The sequence below is a fragment of the Anguilla rostrata genome, chromosome 17 (genome assembly GCF_018555375.3).
Source record: "Anguilla rostrata isolate EN2019 chromosome 17, ASM1855537v3, whole genome shotgun sequence".
Taxonomy (NCBI): domain Eukaryota; kingdom Metazoa; phylum Chordata; class Actinopteri; order Anguilliformes; family Anguillidae; genus Anguilla; species Anguilla rostrata.
The window spans coordinates 21,160,020-21,184,158 of NC_057949.1; the positions used below are offsets into that span (position 1 = coordinate 21,160,020).

A 24,139-nucleotide genomic window follows, 5' to 3' on the forward strand; every position below is an offset into this window, starting at 1 on the left:
AGTGGATTTGTAGCATGTTTTCCAGGCCCGGTGCAGTGCTGGGTTTCCTCAGTGCCCGGGGGACAGCGGGCAGTGAGAGGTGATTCAGTACCGCGATGCCCCGGCGGCAAACGGCGGTGTTTCCATTAAGCCGCTAGCGCTTCCTGCCAGACCCGCGCGGCACGCAGTCACACGGGCCTGGAGAAACGGCAGAGACAGCGCTGGAGGCACGGGCAGCCCCGCTGGAAAACTGAGGGACTGCGTTTCTCTGCTCCATCCAATCGCAGGCCGTCACCGCTACGAACGGCAGCCGCAGTTTACTAACAAAAGCCACCGCACCGCTACAAGCAACAACTACAGTTACAAACGAAAACTGCCACTATAAACGACAGCTACTGCTGTAAAGAACAGCTTATGCTACAAACGGCTTTCGCAGTAAACAACGGCTACCGCTACGAACAACGGCTACCGCTACAAACAACGGCTACCGCTACAAACAACGGCTACCGCTACAAACAACGGCTACCGCTACAAACAACGGCTACCACTAATCACGGTTAGAAACAGTGCCAGTGTCTGCTTCCATTTGGCGCTTCACAGTGGTTTTAATTGGCGGGACCACTGCCCTTGTGATGGCGATGTTTGGTTTTGAAATCATTGCCAGACCCCGGGGTTGATGACAAAATGGATGGGAGGTTCACAGGGTCCAAGCGAAAGGGGGTCAAAGTTACATTTTTGAACACATTGCCGAATGACGTCGTCCCGAGTCCCGACCAATCGCATCTCCCCGTGCGCGTGTCTCCTCTCCACCTCCTTTTGGCTGAACGCGTGGCCGCCCCCCATCCCTCTTTTTCCACTCCTCTCGTTCTTTATTATAACTCTGAGCGCGCCCTGTTCAGGCGGAGGAGATATCTGAGGAATGTAACGTTCGCTTCAGTTCAAAGGGGGATGTCAAAGAGTGCGATGATTATCCACTTAGTCAGAGGGTGCCAAAATTGCACCTTTTGCAGCGGGACGTCAGACCAAACGGCTGGTGAAAAGTGTGAGGGTGGGGAGGGTGGGGAGGTGGGGGGGGTTTGGAGGGGGGGTGTGGCGCGGCGCAGCAGGTGTTTCGTGCCCCTCGTCCCGTCGGCTCGGCGGCATCCCGCCACGGGCAGCCATTACGTGCCGGAGAGGCGGGGCCGGCGATGATGACTCATCGCGCAGTCATCTGGCTCTGAAGGGGAGGAGGAGGAGGAGAAGCAGCCCTGCTCAGCACAAACAGTGACATCACCTGAATCCAAACAGTGGCTATTACCCGCTCCACGGAGGAGGAGGAGGAGGAGGAGGGGGGAGGACGGGAAAGAACAGGCCTGCATCCTGGTATTTGGCCGCTGCGGTCTCAGTGACGCGGTCGTCACTGTCCGGTCAGGGTTCAGTGGAGCAGGAGGGTGCATTTCTGGATTTGGGGTTGCTTCTCCATAAATTCCCTGGAAGAGTCTGTTTTGCACAGCTGGGTCCAGCTGGTGTCAGTCTCTGTTGAGAGTCCGCTTTGAGTCCACATCAGTGCAGTATTGCTGTCACTGTGTATTTCTGTGGACGGGTGGTCGTGTGTGCAGTACAATACTGCTTCTCTTCTGCTCTCAACTTCAGTGCAAATTCAACTGAACTTCATTCATGACATACATGCTGTCTTACCTCCAGGACATTTAAAAAATATTATTATTATTATTATTATTAAGTACTGATTATTGACTAACTTACTCACTCTCAGGTGGAGGAGACGACGAGGGCGCTCTGCTCAGTGCTGGGGCTGGATGGGGAGGCGGAGCTATACCGCCAGCACATGCCTCAGCTGATTGGTTGGCTGTCCCAAACCCAGCGCGCCTGGACCAACTACTCCATCCAGAGACTGCAGCTGGAAGTGCTCGTCATGCAGTCAGGTACGGGATGTGGGAGGAGGGGGGATGTGAGGATCTCTAATTTTGGACAACACAAGGCTTCTCATTTATCTGTAACCTGAGGGGCAGTCTTCCTAAATCAGCAGAATGTTGACTAAAATATCCTCGTCATCTGACCAGCGTCTGTATTTAAACAGTGCTGCTCGTTTAAGGGGGGGGGGGGGGGTATTACGGTAATTGCAAAGAGTTATGAATCAAATTGTGAAATTTGCATTCCCAAACGCCTCCTCCCCTACCGCGTCAACTCAGGTCCCCCCTCCAAGACCACTCCAGCCCTTAAAATAAAGTCAATAAAAAGAACAGCACACTGACAAAAAAGGCGGGAATTAGACCATATTGAGGTGAACCTGGCCCTCAGTCTTCCCCCTTAACCCCCCAGGCTGTGGTGTTGAAGGGGGTCTGTGGTGCTGTTTGGGGAGGGGGGTGGGGGGTCTTAAATGCTGACTTTGGTGCCGAGACGTCACTTAACTTCTCAGAATCACAGTAATCCTCTCCCATCCGCACCTCCGCACCTCCGCACCCCGCTCATCCCCCGAGCTTCTCCGCCCCCTCTCTTCCTGCGGCTAATTGAATGGAAGGCATTAAGGAGCCCAAGTATGTCCCCTTAAGCCCCGAGCCTGGGGCTGGCCCGGCCCGCTGTGAAGCCCACCGATAGCGCCCGGGGCGGGGCGGGGGGGCGGGGGGGGGGGGTCAATCTTCAAACGCGGCCGGAGAGGCAGAGCCGGCCCAAAGCGGCCTGGTCTTGACCTCCTCTGCACCCAGGGCACTTTAGAGCCTTTCTTTCTTTCATTCTTGCCCTTCTTTCTTCCTTTCTTTAAGTGAAGTCCTGGGTTTAACCCCTCGCCACCGTGGTCGCTGAGGCAGCGCGGCATGCTGGGAGTTTTTTTTTTTTTTTCTTTTCTCGGTGTCTGGTCTGAGAGGAGCGTGAGAGCGTCTGTCTGGAGCCCTGACCTCCCTTTCTCACTCACCCTCTCTCTCTCTCTCTCCTCCTCGCCCTTATCTCCTCCCTCGTTCAGGCCGGGCTCTGCTCTCTGGGTCTGCACGTCTGGGAATCCTTCTGGCACCTTCTGTTCCTGTGGAAAATAAAACACACACATTCTCATTTTCTCTCACGCGCACACACACATGCCTAGTAATCGGCAGTATGTCTGCATTTCCTGGAGACTTGCATTCTGGCATCTCTTCTTTGTTCGTGTGTGTGTGTGTGTGTGTGTGCTTAAGGCTCTGTTTGTGTATGTGCATATGAGTGCATGTCTGTGTATGTCCATGCATCTGTGTGTCTGTGTGTGTGTGCGTGTGTGTTTGAGTGTGTTTGAGTGTGTGTGTGTGTTTAGATCAGCACATTCCTGCTTGATGATGCTGGTCCTCTGTTGCTCCTTCTCCCTGACGGTGTGCAGACCTCAGCATCTGAGGATTTCCTCTCTGTCCTCCTCTGATCTTCCCATAATTCCCTCCTGTGACTTCCAGTAATGGTAGCTACAGTAATGGCTACTGTGTGAATCACGGGGCCCCCTCCTCTCAGTTTCATGGCTTCCAGGTTGATCATCCTGGTGATCCACTGCTTCCCATTGTATTTCTGACGTGCAGCGGTTATATTGGTATTTCACTGGCCCTGGAAAGTCCTTCCTCCAAATGTAATAAAATGAATTATGCACGCATGGAAAAGTTGTATGTGGTCTGTATCAGGACCTGTGGAATCCTTCAATAATGTTGTACATGTATGGACAGCTTTATCGGGTTTGGTTTGTAGTTTAGTTGGGACCTGTGGAATCCTTCAGGAACAAATGTGATGCATGAACAGCCTGTTCTCATTCCATCATGTATGTGTGTGTTTGGTTTGCGTGTGTGTGGTGTGTGTGGGTGTGTATGTGTGTGCATACCTTTCAGGGCCAGTTGTAGGGGAGTTCCTCCCGCTGCTCATGCCCCTGCTGCAGGACTCTGTGCAGCCGAGTCGAGACCCTGAGATGAGACTGCAGCTCTTCACCCTGCTGTCCAAACTGCTGCTCAACGCCCCCAATACCCTGGACTCGCAAGGGTAGGAGCGCACGCGTACACACACACAACCACACTGTACGCACACATACACACACACACACACACACAACCACACTGCGCACACATACACATACACACATACACACACAAACACATACACACACACACGCACGCACAACCACACACACTGTGCGCACACACCCACATACACGCTCACACACTCTCATACTCACCCACCCACCCGCTTGGCAGCAGCTGGATTTGTGTTCTGGCTGATATTGCTTTCCGCATGCTCGTTAGGGAAGGGTGTGGCCTTGGCCTAATTTCTTGCGTTTATTTTCCTGTCTCAGAATCGCTGGGGCAGCTGTACATCTCTTTAGCTTTGGACTCCATTATTAACGTGATTAATAGTTTTCCCAGTGCCCCCCCCATTTGCCAAAAATAAGCACAAAGCTGCCTTGCAGGAGACTCCCTGGACGTGTGGTTTTCCCCCTGCTCAACCCTGAGCGCTTGGGTGGGGGGGAGGGGGGGGTGGGGGTGGGTATGGGGTCAATCCCGCACACTCTTCCTGGGCAAAACCAGTGGGCAATATCAACTCTCACTCCCGAAGAACAGAACATACAGCACAACCGGGGGAGACCATTAGCACAGTCCATAGGGGGTGCCCCACGCTTAACCCATGTACAAATGCCACCGCCCATCCCCTCCCAACACACACGCTCCCCCCACCGTGGCTGGGGGTTTGGACTCTGCTGTGGTGCTCTCTGCACTTTGCTCCCTGGCTCTCTGTCTGTATTCCTCTGCTTTCCGCTTCTTAATACAAAGTGAACAGATACGTAAAGACTGTCCCGTGCCCTTTAGAAAATAAAATACAAGCCACCAAACGACAGCGAGGGGGGAGAGGCAGAACTAGAGAGAGAGGGAGAGGAAGAGAGAGATGGCGGGGGGTTGGCGAGTGTGTGGCACGTTCCGGATTCAGGGGTTTTGATCCAACTTGATCCGAGTTGGATTGCGCCCTCTTTCCAAATGAATCATGGTTTGTTGGGATTTACCATCATGGTTGGGCCGGGTGGGGGGGTGGGGGGGGGGTGGGGGAGCTAAGGAATCCATCATCAGCATGTTAGTTATGCTGTAAGGCCCGACCGCAGCACACACCCCCCCCCTCCAGAATGGAGCAGAATGATGTCATCCGACCGCAGCAGATGAGAGGAGGGCGGGTGGGGAGGACTCCTGGCCACCGGATTCCTGCGCCGCTCTCTCATCTGCCTCATCTCAGCTGCGTGCGGTTGGTTTGGGGTGGGGGGTGGGGGTGTGGGGAGGGGTTCCCTGGGTTAAGCCCCGGGGGTGTGAGGGTGGGGGTGTGGGGTTCCCGGGGTTAAGCCGCGGGGGTGTGAGGGGTGTGAGGGTGGGGGTGTGAGGTTCCCGGGGTTAAGCCCGAGGGGCGTGTTCTGCGGTTTCTGCGGTCAGTGCCGGGTCGGACTGCTCATCGCCCGACCGCCCCGTGGGGCTGACTGGGCCTTGCTGGAGTTCTCCTGCCTCCTCTGACCCTTTTACATGACCGCAAGTTTAACACCCGGGCCGTGATTCATCCTCAAGTTTAAACCCCCGGGCCGTGATTCATCCTCAAGTTTAAACTCCCGGAGCCATGATTCACCCTCAAGTTTAAACACCCGGAGCCATGATTCATCCTCAAGTTTAAACACCCGGGCCGTGATTCATCCTCAAGTTTAAACTCCCTGGCCGCGATTCATCCTCAAGTTTAAACTCCCGGGCCGCGATTCATCCTCAAGTTTAAACACCCGGGCCGTGATTCATCCTCAAGTTTAAACACCCGGGGCCGTGATTCATCCTCAAGTTTAAACACCCGGAGCCGCGATTCATCCTCAAGTTTAAACACCCGAGACCATGATTCACCCTCAAGTTTAAACACCCAGAGCCGCGATTCATCCTCAAGTTTAAACTCCCGGGCCGCGATTCATCCTCAAGTTTAAACTCCCGGGCCGCGATTCATCCTCAAGTTTAAACTCCCGGGCCGTGATTCACCCTCAAGTTTAAACACCCGGAGCCGCGATTCATCCTCAAGTTTAAACACCCGGAGCCGTGATTCATCTTCAAGTTTAAACTCCCGGGGCCATGATTCACCTTCAAGTTTAAACACCCGGGCCGCGATTCATCCTCAAGTTTAAACTCCCGGGCCGCGATTCATCCTCAAGTTTAAACTCCCGGGCCGCGATTCATCCTCATGTTTAAACACCCGGGCCGCGATTCATCCTCAAGTTTAAACTCCCGGGCCGTGATTCACCCTCAAGTTTAAACACCCGGAGCCGTGATTCATCTTCAAGTTTAAACTCCCGGGGCCATGATTCACCTTCAAGTTTAAACACCCGGGCCGCGATTCATCCTCAAGTTTAAACTCCCGGGCCGCGATTCATCCTCAAGTTTAAACACCCGGGCCGCGATTCATCCTCAAGTTTAAACTCCCGGGCCGCGATTCATCCTCAAGTTTAAACACCCGGGCCGTGATTCATCCTCAAGTTTAAACACCCGGGGCCGTGATTCATCCTCAAGTTTAAACACCCGGGGCCACGATTCATCCTCAGTCAATTAAGCAGTTTGAGGAAGCAATTTCCATAAATTTTTCATTTGACGGGAAGCACTTAGTAGTGAGAACTATGATATTGGAGCTAGAGACCGTGCCCACAGACTATCCTTATATAAGCGATTGAATATGGGATTGAACTGGGATCGAAACTCAGAGGTTGCAGGTTCAAATCCCAAGTTGGGTACTGCTGCTGTACCCCTGAGCAAACGTACTCAACCTCAATTGCTCAGTGTGTATAGAGAAGTTGTGTAAGTAGACAGTATGTAAAAATGTAAGCATCTGTTAGTTGGTCTGGATAAGGAAGTCTTCCACACAAGGCTGGTTGGCAATATTGTACAGAATAGCAGCATGTCTTGCACAGTCCCTTGTCAGAATGATATCACTACCATGTGTGAATAGCCAATAAGCTGCAACATTGGAATGGCTTTTGGATAATGGGGGCATTTTAGGGGTCGGTTTAATGGAAAGTGTTTGGGAACCCCTGCCATAAATCTGCGAGCTTTAATCTTGGAGCACAAGTTCTGCTTTAATTTGCACGTCTCGTCTAAGCGGATAACCCACCGGGCCCCGCCCCGCCCCGCCCCTGCCGAGAATCGCTAGGTGTAGAAGCAGCCGTCATGTGACAGCGGAGGTTCCCAAAACCCAGCGGGGAACTGTCGGGAGACAAAGGGCACACTTCAGCCCAAAAAAACAACTTCACCGTATCCTAGGCGATGATGATTGATGGTGATGGCAATGATGATGATGAGGATGATGATGATGGCAAAGTCGTAATTCTGCACTCCGGAGCCTGAATGATGTGCTGTAATAACACCTCTGGAGAACGAGCAGAAGAAGAAGAAGGTGTTTGTTCTTAAACGCGGCTCGTCTGTTTCATGTGGTGCTTTTAAGGGACTAGATGAAAGGTAAATAGGAGAGGATCCCTCCATCGTGCCAGATGGGGAGAGAAAGTGGGCGCAGATGAATGAGGGGGGGCGAGAGGTGCTGGCTCAGAGCAGGGAGCGCCTGGGTGGTGCGACAGCTCTGTAATTGCACAATGAGCTGTCGGACAAGCGGAGCGCTTGGAAGTGGCGGTAAGGCGATACCTGAACTGCCAGGTCTCTGCTCTCATCTTCCCCAGAGCGCTGGGGCAAGGGGCTAAGGGATGAGCACAGGAGTGCGTGTGTGTGTGTGTGTGTGTAAATGAGTATGTATGTGCTTGTAGGTGTGTTTGTGTGTAGATGTGTGTGCGCGTGTGCTGTATATTTGTGGGTGTGTATTTGTATGTGTTTTTGTGTAGCGGTGTGTGTATGTGTGTGTGTTTCTGTGTGTCTTGTGTGAGGAGTGCCTTAAGGTGATGGAAATAGACTTTTCCAGGTCTGACAGTATTTATGTCATTCTGGGCCATTTAAATCAGCATAACAGAGACCAAGGACTGAGGCTTTTTTCCACAGGCTGTATGCAGGATTAATGGGGGACAAGCGCCCCCTAGTGGCGGAAGCATATCTGCATATTACAGTGCACGTGGAGAAATTTAATGCTCTTACTGTCTGGCCAAATAGTAAAGTAGGGGGGAAAAAAAAACTTTCAAGTGAGTGTGTGAATTTCATTCACAGAGCAGATTCTCTTTCCATCATTTTTTTTCATCATCATCACTGCTTTTGATATTACTATATTGTGTGTGTGTGCATGAATGGATGAAAGGCTGGAGGACAGAGTGAAGGGAACTGAAGGACACCCAGATGTTCCTCCTCCCTCCTCTCCCTCCCTCTCTCAGTACCTATAGCGTTACACGATTTGCTTTCCCCAAGCCGGGACTAGTTGAGGGGACCCTGAGCTCTCATATGAGGTTTTGGGGCTGGATACTGTGTCTGTCTTACAGCGCCTTGCCGTCAGGAATTAAAGGCGCGAGCGTTTGAAGTATGATCCCCTGAGACCCGTCGTGTGTTAATTCCGTTCTGATCCCCTTGTGCCGAGAGCATGTCGAATTACAAACGAAACGCACGTCCTTGTTAAGACACGTCTTTGAGAAGAACGTGTGTACCTTACGCTGGTAAGTGAACAGGAAGTGTCCCGTGTCCCTGTCCTGTCCTCACGCAGGAAGTTCAGCGATCACCTGGAGGCGTTTCTGAAGGAGCTGCTGCTGCCCAACCTGGAGTGGCACGCGGGCCGCACCGCCGCCGCCATCCGCACCGCCGCCCTCACCTGCCTGTTCGCCCTCCTGCAGGGCGGCGCCATCGCTCCTCCACAGGTAACACATACAAACATGCACAGACACACACACACATACACACACACACACACAGACACACACACACGCACACAGAGACATACACATACACACACACACACACACATACACGCACGCACGCACGCACACACTCACACACATCCATTCTGACACACATACACAAACTTTCACACATACGTAAGTACACTCTCCCAAGCACACACACACACACTCCTCCTCACTCTCTAATCTAAAACACAGATAGCCACGTCTGCACACACGCGACACACACCACACACTCACGCATGAGCACAGCACGTGCACACAGAGCAAACACCTGCATGTGAGTCAGTGGACTGACTGCGGGGTCATCTGTCCATCTGGAGACTTCATTTCTAGTGTCTGTCCTCCCCTTTCCAAAACAAGCTTTATGGATTTAACTCTGAGACCATTCCACTTCAGCAGCTCCTGTACTGTACGTCCCTGTCCTCTCTCTCCCCCATCTCTCCCCCTCCCTCCCTCTCTGTTAGCTCTCGTGGGGCAGCAGGTGTGTGGGGGTGGAGGGGCAATTGGGGGTGCTGGGACAGTACCGCTTCTGTTCTGCGCTGTCATTGTGGGCCACAGCCATCGCTTAACCAGGCCCTGACCCCCCCCGCCCCCCCCGCCCTCTCGTTCGGCCCCATGCAAAGCCTCTGCTTCAGCCGCTGACAAAAAAAAAGAGTCACTTCACCTCAGGCCCGTTTGTCCTTCTGTGGGAACGCAAGCGAACGGACAAAACGTCTGCGATCCGGTCGCCCTCTCGCGCCCGCCAGGCAAACCCAAGGGCTCCTTGCCGCCGTGCGCCTCCTCTCCACCTTGCGCCTCCTGTGCCCGCTCCTCCCTGTGGAAAGGGCGCTGTGCGCAGACGGAGCGGAGATCAGATCTGCGCTGATGTAACGCTACAGAGTTTCTGTTTGCGTCTCGCTGGTTCAGCCGGCGATAAGATGGGCGATAGCGCTGTGAGCGCTGGTCTGAACGAGGAAGCTCTTTACAAAGCCCCGCCGGGTGATTCCACAGCCGAAGCGCCAGGCATTAGGGGCAGATAGAGCTCCTGAAGCGCTCCGCCCGAGTGCTGCTGCGTGGGCGGGAGAGCGCTGATATCTGCCTGAGATTGGGCTGCAGTTCGCCTCACAGCTGGGCTTCTGCCCACCTGAAGGACGTTACCTCCACCTGCAGTCACATGACCTCCACCTGCAGTCACATGACCTCCACCCGCAGTCACGTTACCTCCACCCACAGTCAGGTTACCTCCACCCACAGTCACATGACCTCCTCTTGCAGTCACATGACCTCCACCCGCAGTCAGGTTCTCCACTCGCAGTCAGGTTACCTCCACCCACAGTCACATGACCTGCACCCAGAGTCAGGTTACCTAGACCTGCAGTCACATGGCCTCCACCCACAGTCATATGACCTCCACCTGCAGTCACATGACCTCCATCCACTGTCATATGACCGCCACCTGCAGTCACGTTACCTCCACCCTACCTCCACCTTTGTGATGACTATCTCCATGTCACCTCTATCTGAACAGGTGCATCAGCTCCCTCTCAACAAACACAGACTTTTGTTTGTAGTTTTTGTGTCATTATTGTTACCAAAAAGAGAGACAGACAACAATTTCTTGAAGCTTTTGAATATTCAGTTAGTACTGTGCTGTGGCCTCAGACTTTCTCACACACACACTTCTGTCCACGTGAGCTGCAGACTCTTGTTTTATCCATTGGTAAGTGAACTGAGGCCACTGTCCCTGATCTTGTGTTTTTATAAAACCCTTGTGTGATATAATCGACTTTCCAGTGTCACGGCTCCTGTCTTGTTCTCTCATTGTCTTGTGGATGGTTGAATGTCTGAGGGTTTTCTGTGTTTATGGATCATTGTGTGTGCGTGCGTGTGTGTCTATGTATGTACATACGTGTACATACGTGTATATATATGTGTATATATATGTGTGTATGCGTGTGCGCGTGTATGTACATGTGTGTGTGTGTGTATGTATGTGTGTGTGTGCGCACGTGTATGTATGTGTGTAAGTACGTGTGTGTGTCTGTGTGTGTAAGTATGTGTATAAGTGTGTGTGTGTGTAAGCACGTGTGTGTGCGTGCGTGTCAGACTCACCCTCTCTCCCTCCTGTTCTCCAGCTGCTGGGCGTGCAGGCTGAGTTAACCCCTCGGGTGCTGGCAGGTCTGGATGAGGACTCCCAGACGTCCCGGCTGCTGGCCTGCCGCTCGCTGCTCTGCCTGCTGCGGCTCATCGGCCCCGAGCTGCACCCCGACTGCCTCAACACCATCTACCCCGGTACCCCCAAACACTGCTGCGCCCCACACACAGCACTCACACACTGCACTCTATACACCACACACTGCACTCTGTACACCTCACACACTGCGCCCACACACTGCACTCTATACGCCTCACACACTGCACGTGCATGTGCGTGTATATATTTGTGTGTGTGTGTGTGTGCATGTGTGTATATATTTGTGTATGTATATATGTGTGTGTGTGTATATATCTGTATATATATATGTGTGTGTGTGTGTACGTGTGTATGTATATATTTATGTATATATGTGTGTGTGTATATATCTGTATATATATGTGTGTGTGTACTTGTGTATGTATATATTTATGTATATATGTGTGTATATATCTGTATATATATGTGTGTGTGTACGTGTGTATGTATATATTTATGTATATATGTGTGTGTATGTATATATTTATGTATATATGTGTGTGTGTGTGTATATCTGTATATGTGTGTATATATATATATATATTTGTGTGTATGTATATATTTATGTATATGTGTGTGTGTGTGTGTGTATATATCTGTATATATATATATATATGTGTGTGTGTGTGTGTGTATGTATCTGTATATATATGTGTGTATGTGTGTACGTGTGTATGTATATATTTATGCATACATGCGTGTGCACACAGAGCTGCTGAAGCGTGTAGATGACAGCTCTCAGGAGGTGCGCTCTGTGGCTGTCAGTGCTCTGGGCTGCTGGCTCTCCAGTCTGGGGGAGAGCTACGACCGGCAGACCTGCCGCCCACACCTGCACTTCCTGTTCCAGCAGCTCCTGCTGCACATGGACGACCCCGAGAGGAGCGTGCAGGACCACGTGCTGGGTGAGCCCGACGCACGGACGCACGGACACACGGACGGACAAACACACACGGACGCACAGACACACAGACGCACGGACGCACAGACACACGGATGCACAGACACACAGACACACGGACACGGACGCACAGACACACGGACACACAGACCGCTGATGAGACAGATTACAGCACTGAGGTCATGTTATTGTAGGAAGACGATGTTGATGGCGATGGTGATAACAGTGACATCACAGGGGGAGTGTGTTAGAAGCGGGAGGGAGACGGGGCCCGACCCGTGACCCCTGCCCTGAGAGTGACAGGGCGGCGTGTGTTTTTCGGGAGCCCCCTGCGTTACTTAAACAGCAGGCGTCCTGCCCTTACCCGTCCATCATAAGGGGGCGGCAACGGGGCTGTGGCGCGGGCGCTCTGAGCGGCTCCCACGCCCCTGAGCTTTGAGAAGCGTCTGCTGGGTCAGTGCCCCGCCCCGCCCCGCCCGTCTTGGCCCCGCCCCAGGCGGCTGCGTGGCTCTGCAGAGTCTCTCTGGGGAGACGCGTGCTCCTTCCTCATCTCTCCACAGATGGTCCCCCCTTTAATCTTTCTCTCCCTCCTCCACTTCTCCCCCCGCCCACCTCTTTAAGCTTCATCGTTTTTGGATGAAGCGCCCTCCTGTCCCGAGCCTCTGTGGTGGAAACTCGGGACGGTTTCCGTGGGGGGGGGGTGTAGGGGTCGTGGAGCTCTCTCAGTACAGTCCCATCTCTCCTGATGTGTGTTGTCTCTGAGCCTCGATGGCTTATCCAGACCTCAGGAGCTCATATCTCTCCCCCCCCTCCCCTCCAGGCCTTGGCAGACGCTGCCATAGTTACCATACCGCGGATTCCACACCCACCGAGGGAGGGGGGGGAGGGGGGGGAGACGTGGCTTTGAAAGGGCTCCAGAGATAATGGCCTTCCCCGGCTGCAGCTGCAGCTGCAGGTTGCAGCATCTGCAGCCTTTACTGCGGCGCCCCCCGCGGGCGGAGACGTGACGAGCGGTAATCGCGCTTTGATCCGGAGAGTTCTCCGCCGGCGCTGCGTCTGCACTGGCGGGTGACCGTGTGCCAGTGAGTCACCGAGTGAGTGTGCGCGTGTCAGCGTGAGCGCACGTCCAGGTGTGCTTTGAGTGAGAGAGGGAGTGTGTGTGGTGTGTGTGTGCGTGCATGTGTGTGTGTGTGTGTTTGTATGTATGTGCGTGTGCATGTGTGTTTGTATGGATGTGCGTGCGTGTGTGTGTGTGTGTGTGTGTGCGTGTGTGTGTGTTTGTATGTATGAGCATGTGTGCGTGCGTGCGTGCGTGAGTGTGTGTTTGTGCGTATGAGCATGTGTGCGTGCATGCGCGTGTGTGCGTGAGTGTGTGTGTGTGGCTGCGCGCTCCAGTCTAGCTGTAATGAGCTCACTGTGTTCAGGCGGGTAGCTGGTACTCACTGTAGTGTGTGTGTGTGTGTGTGGCTGCGCGCTCCAGCCTAGCTGTAATGAGCTCACTGTGTTCAGGCGGGTAGCTGTACTCACTGTAGTGTGTGTGTGTGTGGCTGCGCGCTCCAGCCTAGCTGTAATGAGCTCACTGGGTTCGGGCGGGGAGCTGTACTCACTGTAGTGAGTGTGTGTGTGTGCGCGCGTGAGTGTGTGTGTGTGCGCGCGCGCGTGTGTGTGTGTTTGTATGTATGAGTATGTGAGTGTGTGTGGCTGCGCTCTCCAGCCTAGCTGTAATGAGCTCACAGGGTTCAGGCGGGTAGCTGGTACTCACTGTAGTGTGTGTGTGTGTGTGTGGCTGCGCTCTCCAGCCTAGCTGTAATGAGCTCACTGGGTGCAGGCGGGTAGCTGTACTCACTGTAGTGTGTGTGTGTGGCTGCGCGCTCCAGCCTAGCTGTAATGAGCTCACTGGGTTCGGGCGGGTAGCTGTACTCACTGTAGTGTGTGTGTGTGTGTGTGGCTGCGCGCTCCAGCCTAGCTGTAATGAGCTCACTGGGTTCAGGCGGGTAGCTGTACTCACTGTAGTGTGTGTGTGTGTGGCTGCGCGCTCCAGCCTAGCTGTAATGAGCTCACTGTGTTCAGGCGGGTAGCTGTACTCACTGTAGTGTGTGTGTGTGTGTGTGTGTGTGTGTGGCTGCGCGCTCCAGCCTAGCTGTAATGAGCTCACTGGGTGCAGGCGGGTAGCTGTACTCACTGTACACAGTGCACTTCCCACAGCTTTGGACAGAACTCATTGTTCTGTGTTCGGGACGTTCAAAGCCTCCTCTCTCCCGCTCCTCCTGTCTTTATGCTTTAACCTATTCTTACATGCTTATTAGATTTCAAAAGCATATCTGAAGTGCTGGATGTCTGGTGATTTCCTGACAGTGTGACCCCTCCCCAAATCCGTGAAGTACCGCCGCGAGCCTTTGCGGCGTCTTACACCTTTTCTCCCCATCTCACAACACAGCCATTGTGTCAGAGTGCCGCTCTCCCTCAGCACAAGTGCTCATTGTTCTCCCTCGTCTTGCCCTCTCCTCTCCCGACACCTTTAACACACAACCAATAACATTCCCTTTCCTGGCACAGAAATAAAGGGAGAACAAGAACAAAGGCAGTTCCTCAAAGTATCAGATGAAGCGCGCAATAATGGAGCCGCTTCAGCGGAGAGGCGTGCCGCCACTTCAAGGCCGTGTCTGTGCAGTGCGGTCCCATCCCCCCCCCCCCCCCTCAGAGCTGAGAGTGAGAATATCGCTAACCCAGGTTCTGTAAGACACAACAGAAGGCGCCGGACCTTGACTGTTACAGTTCAGCAGCTCCACCTGATGGCCAGTCTGGGAATTGCAGATTTAATTGTGAGCCCAGGCATGGTGAAAACATCTCCTGCTTTTTTTCCAGTTTTCTCCGTACAGTTCGTTACCTGAAAGAGTCTTAGGGACAGACTCCCTTAAGGATAGTTACTTCAATGGGGTTTCATAAGTTCAGGTTAAAGAACCACCATACGTTGCAAGGATGCAAGGAAAGGCTCCCACCTTGTTCAAGTCTGAAATTGTATTCACCCCCCCAGCATTGACCATATTCACCTCTCTCTGAACCTGTCTCCCCAAGACTGTGAACAAAATAAGGGAAGTGGCGCCATCTGCTGTTAAAATCCAGGATTTAAATCGACTGTTTCCCGTTCTCCATCGCTTTGTCGCGTATGACTGGTATGTGCGTGGTTGTAATACAGTGTGATGCATTGCGTTTGCGGCAAGTGCTCACCAGGACTCTCTCTCGCTGTTCACAGACGTCCTGAAGGCCGGAAGCTCCGTGGACCCTGAGCTCCTCCGGCAGGAAGTGGAGGCCGCGAGGGACAAACAGCGCAGTCCGTTCCACTGCGACCAGCTGCTGCATCACCTCAAGTCCCTCCCCCGGGATTCCGCCTGATGGCTCTGCAGAAATCCGTACAGCCGCGCGCACGGATCCATGCGGCGACACGGCGCTGAAAACAAAAGCTGTCAGCAATATATGGGGATGAAAGCGCAGCTGTGAAAAATGCATTCAGTAGCGTTGCTTGTCAGTAATCCTTTGAATAATAACATCGAAGCCTCAGTTTCAAACTGTTCACACATACGCTTCCATGAGTGACTTCCGTTTTGCTGGTACACTTTCAAAAATCGTTTTGTATAGTTAGAAATTGGTGCATATTTTCCTATGCTGACTTGGTATTTAACCTTCGGAACCGGTGCCTTAAAATATTGACAATGTGCACCAGCCTTTGTATACTTGTTTACGAATAAATGGGGTTGGTTAATTGTGCCTTGTGATTCTAAAGTTTCATTGTCTGAGTGTGGTAGGCTACAGCAGGCAAAAGTGTTAGGCCTAGAAGAAAAACCGGACAACAGAAAACAAACTAAAACACAGGCTGGTTTAATAAACTATCGAAAGGGATTTGGGATAAGGCTGTTTATTTAATTAATTTATTTATCGTTACAATTCCGGAATGTGCTCCAGAGAAATGCACATTTCATCTTAGTAGCTTACAGTAGAACGGTACAGAGCCGTAGTCACGTGACAGTGGCGAATCAACGAAGCAAATCAAAATCCGGGGACTAGCTGTCAGAACCGGGACATTTCCTGAGTAATGCGGATCGCTGTCCTCTTTTAAAATGATAGCAAGTTGTGTGTGTTTGGGGACACTTCCGCTAGTATTTCCGTAGGATGCTACGTGAATGAAGCTTTCACGTTATACCGAAGTCGTTCTCCGCACCTCTCGTAGGTAGGCTACGCACAGCGCCACCGGCTGATTGTCCACTCTACGGTTTGACAAGCGGACGAGACGACGATGAAATTTGAGCTCCAGTGAATAGCGAGGCAGTCCACAATACGTCGTGAACAGCTGTGGAAGTGACGCTTTAGCCAAGATAGCTACTGTGTGTACCGCACCAAGGATGCTGCAAATCGGGGACGGGCAGGCTTGCTTCTCGGCGGTGTTTCTGCTAGTTCTGCTCGGAACCAGGAGCGCCGTCTGTTCCTCGGTCTTCACGGCTGCCCTCTACGTGTTTCTGGTGATGTTTAGATACCCACAGGTTCCGCATAGCCGAACAAGGCAGGTTTTTCGCCCCAGTGTAGGCGCAAATGATGGGATCTCCGTGATCGCACACAGGGGTGGGGGACACGACGCTCCGGAAAACACCCTGGCAGCGATTCAGGAGGTGAGACAAGGACATAATTTCTACCAGCGAAACAGACGTTATTATTAAAGGGTGACATTCATTGCCAATTTTAAGGGAACTTAAAATGCACCATGGTTAATGTCATGAAACCATGAACACTATCGGTGATAGCAACTTCGATACTACAGCCTTCGTCCTCACCGTTGCTTCAACAGTGATGCAACTGCTCTGCCTTTAAATAGCCCAGCTCCGTGGGAGAAGACACATTTCGGCTTCGTACTAATGTCGATTAAAAACGTGGCCATGAGCGCCGAGGGAAATCATAATTCACTCTATACAAATATCTGCACTGACGTTTGGCACAAGGTGTGCGGACTGTTACGTAGTGCAGTTAACGTGATTGTGTTCACTTTATACAAGCCGATAAGCAGCTCAGGTTGCTGCCAGTGCCGACGGATGCTTCGTAGATGCTCTAGCCGTGAGTCACTGCATAAAGTGTTTCATAATAAATGTTCGGTGCGACGTTAAAATGTCTTAGATCAGCGTGACCTACTTGGGTTTTTTTCTTTGAATGAGGAAATATGAATGTGGGGTCTAATTTTGGCCGGACTACTGTAGAATTATATGCTCGTGTGTGTGTAAATAAAACATTTTTATCATGATAATTCAGAGGACAGAGTACATTTGTTTTTGGGAGCAAGTGGATTTTGGTTCCCAGTTAAGAGCACCAGGATACAGCATGTACAACTCTGCTGTTGCTTTGGAACGGATATACAGATATTCTAATGTTCTCCTGTGTTTTCTGCACAACCCCTGACTCTGACCCGAATATAATCTACTTGTTTTTCTGATTGGATTTTGAGTGCCTTTACAGCTTCCATGTTTGCTGGTATTCATCCATTCACAGCTCACACTCTTTCTACTTTCCATCACCTTTCCCTGTGCTCACATTTTCCCTTCCTTACCTTCTCTGCCTGCACCCCCCTCCTGTCCCAGGCCAGCAGGAACGGGGCGACGGGTGTGGAGCTGGACCTGGAGTTCACAGCAGACGGGATTCCGGTCCTGATGCACGATGAGACCGTGGACCGCACCACCAATGGGTCAGGACCGGTGGGGAAACTGCGCTTCGTTGAGCTCAGGAAGCTGGACGCCTCTGCTAAGCACAGGCTCAGGTAAGCAGCTTGTGATACAGGTTATAGAACACTGAGACAGTGAGACAGGTTATAGATTATAGAGCACTGTTATAGGTTATAGAGCACTGAGACAGTGGGACATGTTATAGAACACTGAGACAGTGAGACAGGTTATAGAACACTGAGACAGTGGGACAGGTTATAGAACACTGAGACAGTGAGACAGGTTATAGAACACTGAGACAGTGAGACAGGTTATAGAACACTGTGGCAGTAAGACAGGTTATAGAACACTGAGACAGGTTATAGAGATCAGGGTATCGAGAACCAAGGGACTGAGACTAGTGACAGTGGTGGGAGGGGTTGAGACAGGTGAATAAACGGTTACAGACACTGACACAGGTGAAGGAGCACAGACACAGGTTCAGATGAGCTGTGTAGGCAGAAGAACAGAGACATGGATACAAGTTCATTGGTAAGCTGAGCAAGGAAATGGTCAATGTGGTTGACAGGTGACATAGGTGGGTATGGGGAATGTTTAAGTAAAGCTTAGCTTCAATGTATCAATAACTGGTGATATGTGAAAAGCCCAGTGAAGAACGGTGTGGGAAAAGGAATGTGCATGTCCACCTTTCAGATGACAGAAAATGCAAGACTATTCCTACAACAAAAATATTCTTTAAAAAGCTTTTACACATCATAGAATCTCTATTAATGCCTGTCTTATTTTCTGTCGTTCTCTGTGGAATTACTGTGGACTAAAAATAAAAACAGTATATCAGCGGGATATGTGGCCAAAGATAGCATTAGCATCACAAAGGCAATCACTGTAATGTGTGTGTTCTACACTTACTATGCTCCCCCAGGGACAAGTTTCCGGGACAGAAGGTTCCTACTCTGCAGGAGGCTGTGGAAGAGTGCATCAAACACCATCTGACCATCTTCTTTGATGTCAAAGGTCATCCAGATGAGGTAAATGCTCTGTCAGAAACATTCAAACCTGACATTTATTTAGACATAAACATTTTTAAATGCTCCCCCCCCAATTTGGAATGTGAAATTGTATATAAACGAGTGTTCACTGCTATAACCTCCAGTATTTTAGAGAGCGTAGACAAGTACATGTCATGCTTACCTCACCGCATTTCACAATCAGGCTCACGCACAGACAAGTCAAAGGAAGGGGCTCCTCGCGTAGCGCAGCAGATCAAATCGCATGTGTTTGACAGACCAGCAGGGGTCGCTGTTGCACAGTGAGCCACTGTCATCTCAGCCAACTGAAACCGTCCCTTCCCCGGCTGATGCTACATCCAGCTGAGCATCACTGTACGAATAAGAAATAGTGTCTGTGGCATACCAGTGTCATACATTTTGGCTACTATATGAGACTGCGGTCAAGTGTTTTCACCAGGCCTGTGCTACAGTCTGTGGCTGCGGTTTCTGATTTAATCTGAAACCTAATCTAGTCAGATCAAATAGCCAATGGGGAAATGAAATGACTAGGAGCCCAAGTTGGCAGGAAATCCCAAAACGGATCAGCCTTGTGGTGTGCCTGCCTCTGATGAAGCGAACAGACAGATTGCCTGAAAGAAAGCAGAGAGAAAGACTGAAAAGAAAGATTGACTGCAAGCAGATAACCCCAGGAATCTGGTGAGCACGAAATAGTCAACCAAAACCACACGGCACATCAACTGTCGCCGTCCCACCCTACCCTACCCCACCCTACCCCGCCCCACCCTACCCCGCCCCACCTACCTACCCACCTACCCCCCCACCCACCGCCCCACCCTACCCTGCCCCACCCTACCCCGCCCCACCCTACCCCCCACCCTACCCCGCCCCACCCCCACCCCCCCCACCGCACCCTACCTCACCCCACCCGCAAACCAGTTCCCATCATGCCTCACCGCTGCTGCAGAACATATTTTAAATGTCCTCCATCATGCCTTACCCTGCGGGCACCTTGCCTATAGTTACGATTAACTGGTTCAGCTGGTTATGGAAATGCTTATTTTTTCATTATCATCAACAGCTATTACATTCCTACTAAGGAAGTGGGCATTGGTTAATTGACAGCAATGGAGACTGTTCGTATATCCTCCTGTGTCCTCAGGCAGTTCTGGTACAGTCAGGAGAAGATTCTAGACCATGGTCCTCCTGGTGGCATCAAGAACTTACATCACCCAGCAGGGCCTTTTTTTTTGTTGTTGCCTGTTTTTAAAACTAAGCTTTTTTTTGTTGACTGATATTTTTCCCCCTGTTTCCTTTCTCCTCTAGGCAGCCACTGCCCTCAGAGTGATGTATAAGAAACACCCGACCCTCTACAACACAAGCATCGTTTGCTCGTTTGAACCGAAGGTGATCTACAAGGTATGCCATAGCCAGGGGTGACCACTAGGGGATGCGGTGTGCACTGTTTGCTTTTTGGCGACTTACTGCAAAGAAAGTGAGTGTGTGTGTGGTTTGTGTGTGTGTGTGTGCATGTTTGTGCGTGTGCTTGTGGTGTGTGTGTGTGTGTGTGTGTATGTGGTGTGTGTATGTGCGTGTGTGCGCATGCGGTGTGTGTGCACATGCGGTGTGTGTGTGTATGTGGTGTGTGCTTCTCAGCCCTCTCACTGCCCCTCCTCCCCCCGCTCAGATGCGGCAGGCGGACCCCGCCGTGGTGACGGCGCTCTCCCACCGGCCGTGGAGCCTGAGTCGGCTGGGCGACGGCACGCCGCGGTTCGAGTCGCCGTGGAAACACTACTGGATGCAGGCGCTGGACGTGCTGCTGGACTGGGCGCATCACCACCTGCTGTGGAACCTGTGCGGGGCGTCGGCCTTCCTGGTGCAGAAGAGCTTCATCTCCCCGTGGGTACAGCAGGGGTCTCGCCCCAAATTGCCATTCAGGCAATGGCACACCAATAAGATGGTAGCTTCTTCTCCCCCCCTGACTCCACCCCTCTCTCTCTCTCTCCCTGTCCCCTCCTCCTCCTGCAGGGACTATGTTCAGTACTGGTCTCAGCGGGGAGTGTCTGTAGTGGGCTGGACCATCAACACAGCCGTGGAGAAACAGTACTACCAGGACGTGCTGAAGATCAGTTACATCACAGACAGCCTGAGGGAGGACTGCGATCCCCACTACTGACCTCAGCCACACCCGGGAAGGGCAAAAACAAACAAACAAACACACACACACCTCTCTCTCTCTCTGACATACATGCACACACACACACACCTCTCTCTCTGACACACGCACACACACCTCTCTCTCTGACACACGCACACACACCTCTCTCTCTCTCTCCCCATCTGACATACATGCACACACACACACCTCTCTCTGACACACATGCATGCACACACAGAAACACACACACCTCTCTCTGACACACGCACACACACACACTCACCCACACACAGAAACACACACACATATGCATACGTGGCCCACACAAATCTAAAATACACGCACATGACGGACAGATACACAAATGTAAAACAGAGAAACACACATGCATCCATATTCATAACCACACAAAACCATAGACTCCAAGGTAGTCGCACACATGTACCAATTGTCTCACACAGACACACTGACAGCACACACACACACACACTGAGCTACACTGTAGATCATATTATGGAATGACGCCATTGGCCGGTTTTAAGCATACCACAAACCTATCCAGACAGACACGAATATAGTTCTCACTTCTGAAAAAGCAATACATGTTAAAACATAAAGTCCTACATATACAGTATATATCAGGAAAACAATGTCAAATATACTGCATACGTTAGATAATACATATGATTTTTTTCAATCACTTTCATGTATGCAATTAATGCAGACTTTTTAAGAATACAAGGTAATCATATATCAGTTGTGGAACATTTTCTGTAGTTTGTGTAAAACAAACTGAGGCAGTAATTAATGCATTTAATTATATTTGGACCATATCTGTATATATATATAGAAAATATATACCTTGTATCTAGGATTTCATTCTTTACCATGTATTGAACTAACATTGTAGGAAACAACACACTAGGGGTCGCCCTTCCTGATTTTGGGTTGATACCTGTACCTCAGCCGGTGACAGAGTCATAAAACGAAAGCAAACCCATAAATGACAGCAAGTTCTTTGCATCACGGGATTCTTGCTTTTCCAAGAAATTTGCATAAACACTGCTTCACAAATAGGTTTTCAACAGATCGATTCCCATTTGAAAATCAGGCTAGACTAGAACCACGGGCATTCTCTCTTCCACTCAGAAAACTCTGAACAGCATTGACTGTGAAGCAGGCGAGGGACTGCTAAGGGTTGCTAAGTCAAGCATGAAAACAGCGGCGTGCTTTACGGCTACGAGCCAGCTTCTCCCTGTACCCGTGCGCTTTGTGAAACCGCGTTTTTTTTTTGCTTTCAGAAAAGCTTTATGCTGCTCGTGCAGGTTTTGTTTCTGCGCTTGCTCGCGCGCGTCAGGAGGAAAGCGCGTAGTGGGGCTTTCTCTGCTCCACCTGTCTCGGTTCAGGCGCAGATCTCCACATGTCAGACAGACTGGTTGTGGTTTGCTTTCTGAGCAGAGGATCCGACCGTGCCGCCTGAAGTCCGGTCCGGGCCGCCAGCGCGATACGGAACGCTGAAACGCTTTTTAAACGGGCTGTCCTGCCAAAGGAGGGGCTTCACCTGAGACCTGCCGAGGCCCAGTCTGTGGGACGACACCGAGAAAGGAACGGACAATGTGACCATCACCAGCCGAAATATCCGTGAGGCCAGTGAATCAGACGAGCCCCGCAGCAGAGCTGTAGAAATGTAACAGTAATAAATGCTAACACCCGTACGGACGCTTCTGCTAACTGCTGAGAAGTCCTGCCTTCATAATCCTCGTCGTGTCTAGGAATCAGCAGCGGCTATAGGCTACTCTTTATATGTTATCACCGATGTCACAGTTCCCCCCTACCTGCACAGGCGGAGTTTGAGTCTCGTGTGACATGCCGTCCGGTGTATTCTTTGAGTAAGGACAGAAACTTACGGTAGCGAGGGGGTCAGGGGTTCAAAACTTACGCAACAATATTTAATGTTTTCATCTCTTGACTTTGTTTAACAGACACCTTGAATGTATTTTAAAGTACCCCCCCCCCTTACAGTAATAGCCACCACAAGGTTCCATAAGAAGTTATGAGCAGCAACTGATTGAAAAATGACAGACTGGCCTATATGACTGAAGTCTGTGAAGCAGCATAAATCTCACTGCAAAACCAGACTTCCGAGCCTTGCTGGTGGGGGCTGGGGGTTTATCCCTTTGAAGAGTAAGGATTTTTTTTGGGAAGGATTTTTCAAAATTCAAAGTCAGTGTTCTAGAAGCCCACTGCTTTCAGTTACCAGTAGTGATTGTTACATCAGCATTAGAATGTTCAGTTAGGAACATTGTAATCATTATTTGTGATCATACACCTTTTTTTTGGTAAAAAATTAATGAATAAAATCCACGAGGAAAGGTGCATATGAAGAACGTTTCCTCAAAAGGTGAACACACCAGTTCACACTACACATTATTATTATTACTATTATTATTAATTTATTTATCTATTTATTTACTTATTTTAAAGCAAGATTGTAAATACTGAGGCATTGCCAAAAGGTTATGTTCTGCAATTATGTATTAAAAACAAAATATCCTATTTTGAGAGGATCATATAAAAGGAATGTGTCTTATAAAACAGGGTATGTTTTAATCCGATAACAAATAAACACATTTAAAGAAAGAAATCTTCCTGCTTACATTACATTTATTCTGCTGACCTACTTATTCTGTGCGACTTATAATGTCGGAGAAACAGAACGGCATTCACCTGATTAATACGCCCAGTAGTGCCAAATCTGGCTACCAACATTCCCAGGTTTTTAACTTAGCCAAATCAAAATGAATCCATAGTCAACATGCCAAAAAAATGAAGGCATCGGCAGCTTCCCTTCTGTCCTCAGAGATTTGATCGGAGTAGTTAAATTATATACACTGGCTGTGCTAGCAAACCATATCAATTCAGAGGTCAATGGGGACGGAAATCAGCATACGTGGTAGCCCCAGCATTTTATCGGTTACATCCAGTCTGAACCAGGCTGCCTGCATTTGTGCTTACAAAACATAGCCTGATTTGAATGACGAATAACCCTTTCACTTGTACTTTCCCTCTTATCCGGGTTTCAGGAAGACAGACAACTTCTGAAATAAAGTGCCCACCAAAAATATGGGAATGGCTGAGAGAAATTTGTTATTTTTTTGTATGTAATTAAAGCCATACTATGCAGGATTTTTATCTTGAAATTATTATCAAATAACCATGCTAAGGCATATCCCTGATGCACTGGCAATCTGTCTTTATGCACTTTCAACGAATTTGTGCACCTTTACCTGTATTTGTTATTCTAAAAGGCGTTCCGGACCTTTCTGGGTGTGGCGCGCTTTTTTGTGTGGGGAGGGGTGGGTGTGGCTACTGAG

The 24,139-nt window shown here is 50.6% G+C and overlaps 2 protein-coding genes across 3 annotated transcripts in view; both read left to right on the top strand.

Moving 5' to 3' along the window:
* Nucleotides 1-15,666, top strand: part of LOC135243936 (dynein axonemal assembly factor 5-like) — a 30,007-nt gene extending 14,341 nt beyond the window's left edge. Inside the window, exons 9-14 of one of the 2 annotated variants that reach the window (XM_064316086.1) lie at nucleotides 1,739-1,901; nucleotides 3,807-3,954; nucleotides 8,596-8,746; nucleotides 10,906-11,062; nucleotides 11,714-11,905; nucleotides 15,155-15,666. In XM_064316086.1, coding sequence (XP_064172156.1) covers nucleotides 1,739-1,901; nucleotides 3,807-3,954; nucleotides 8,596-8,746; nucleotides 10,906-11,062; nucleotides 11,714-11,905; nucleotides 15,155-15,294 — 951 coding nt within the window. In that variant the 3' untranslated portion in view covers nucleotides 15,295-15,666. Of the gene's footprint in view, nucleotides 1-1,732; nucleotides 1,902-3,806; nucleotides 3,955-8,595; nucleotides 8,747-10,905; nucleotides 11,063-11,713; nucleotides 11,906-15,154 lie in introns of both variants that reach the window. The other variant, XM_064316085.1, reaches the window with a different exon arrangement.
* A 257-nt stretch (nucleotides 15,667-15,923) lies between these two features.
* Nucleotides 15,924-20,898, top strand: LOC135243939 (glycerophosphodiester phosphodiesterase 1-like). The gene is made up of 6 exons (XM_064316088.1): nucleotides 15,924-16,562; nucleotides 17,520-17,695; nucleotides 18,523-18,628; nucleotides 19,934-20,026; nucleotides 20,295-20,506; nucleotides 20,636-20,898. Exons 1-6 carry the CDS (start codon nucleotides 16,299-16,301, stop codon nucleotides 20,781-20,783), a joined length of 999 nt encoding a protein of 332 aa, XP_064172158.1. The 5' UTR covers nucleotides 15,924-16,298; the 3' UTR covers nucleotides 20,784-20,898.
* The last annotated feature ends 3,241 nt before the right edge of the window (nucleotides 20,899-24,139 follow it).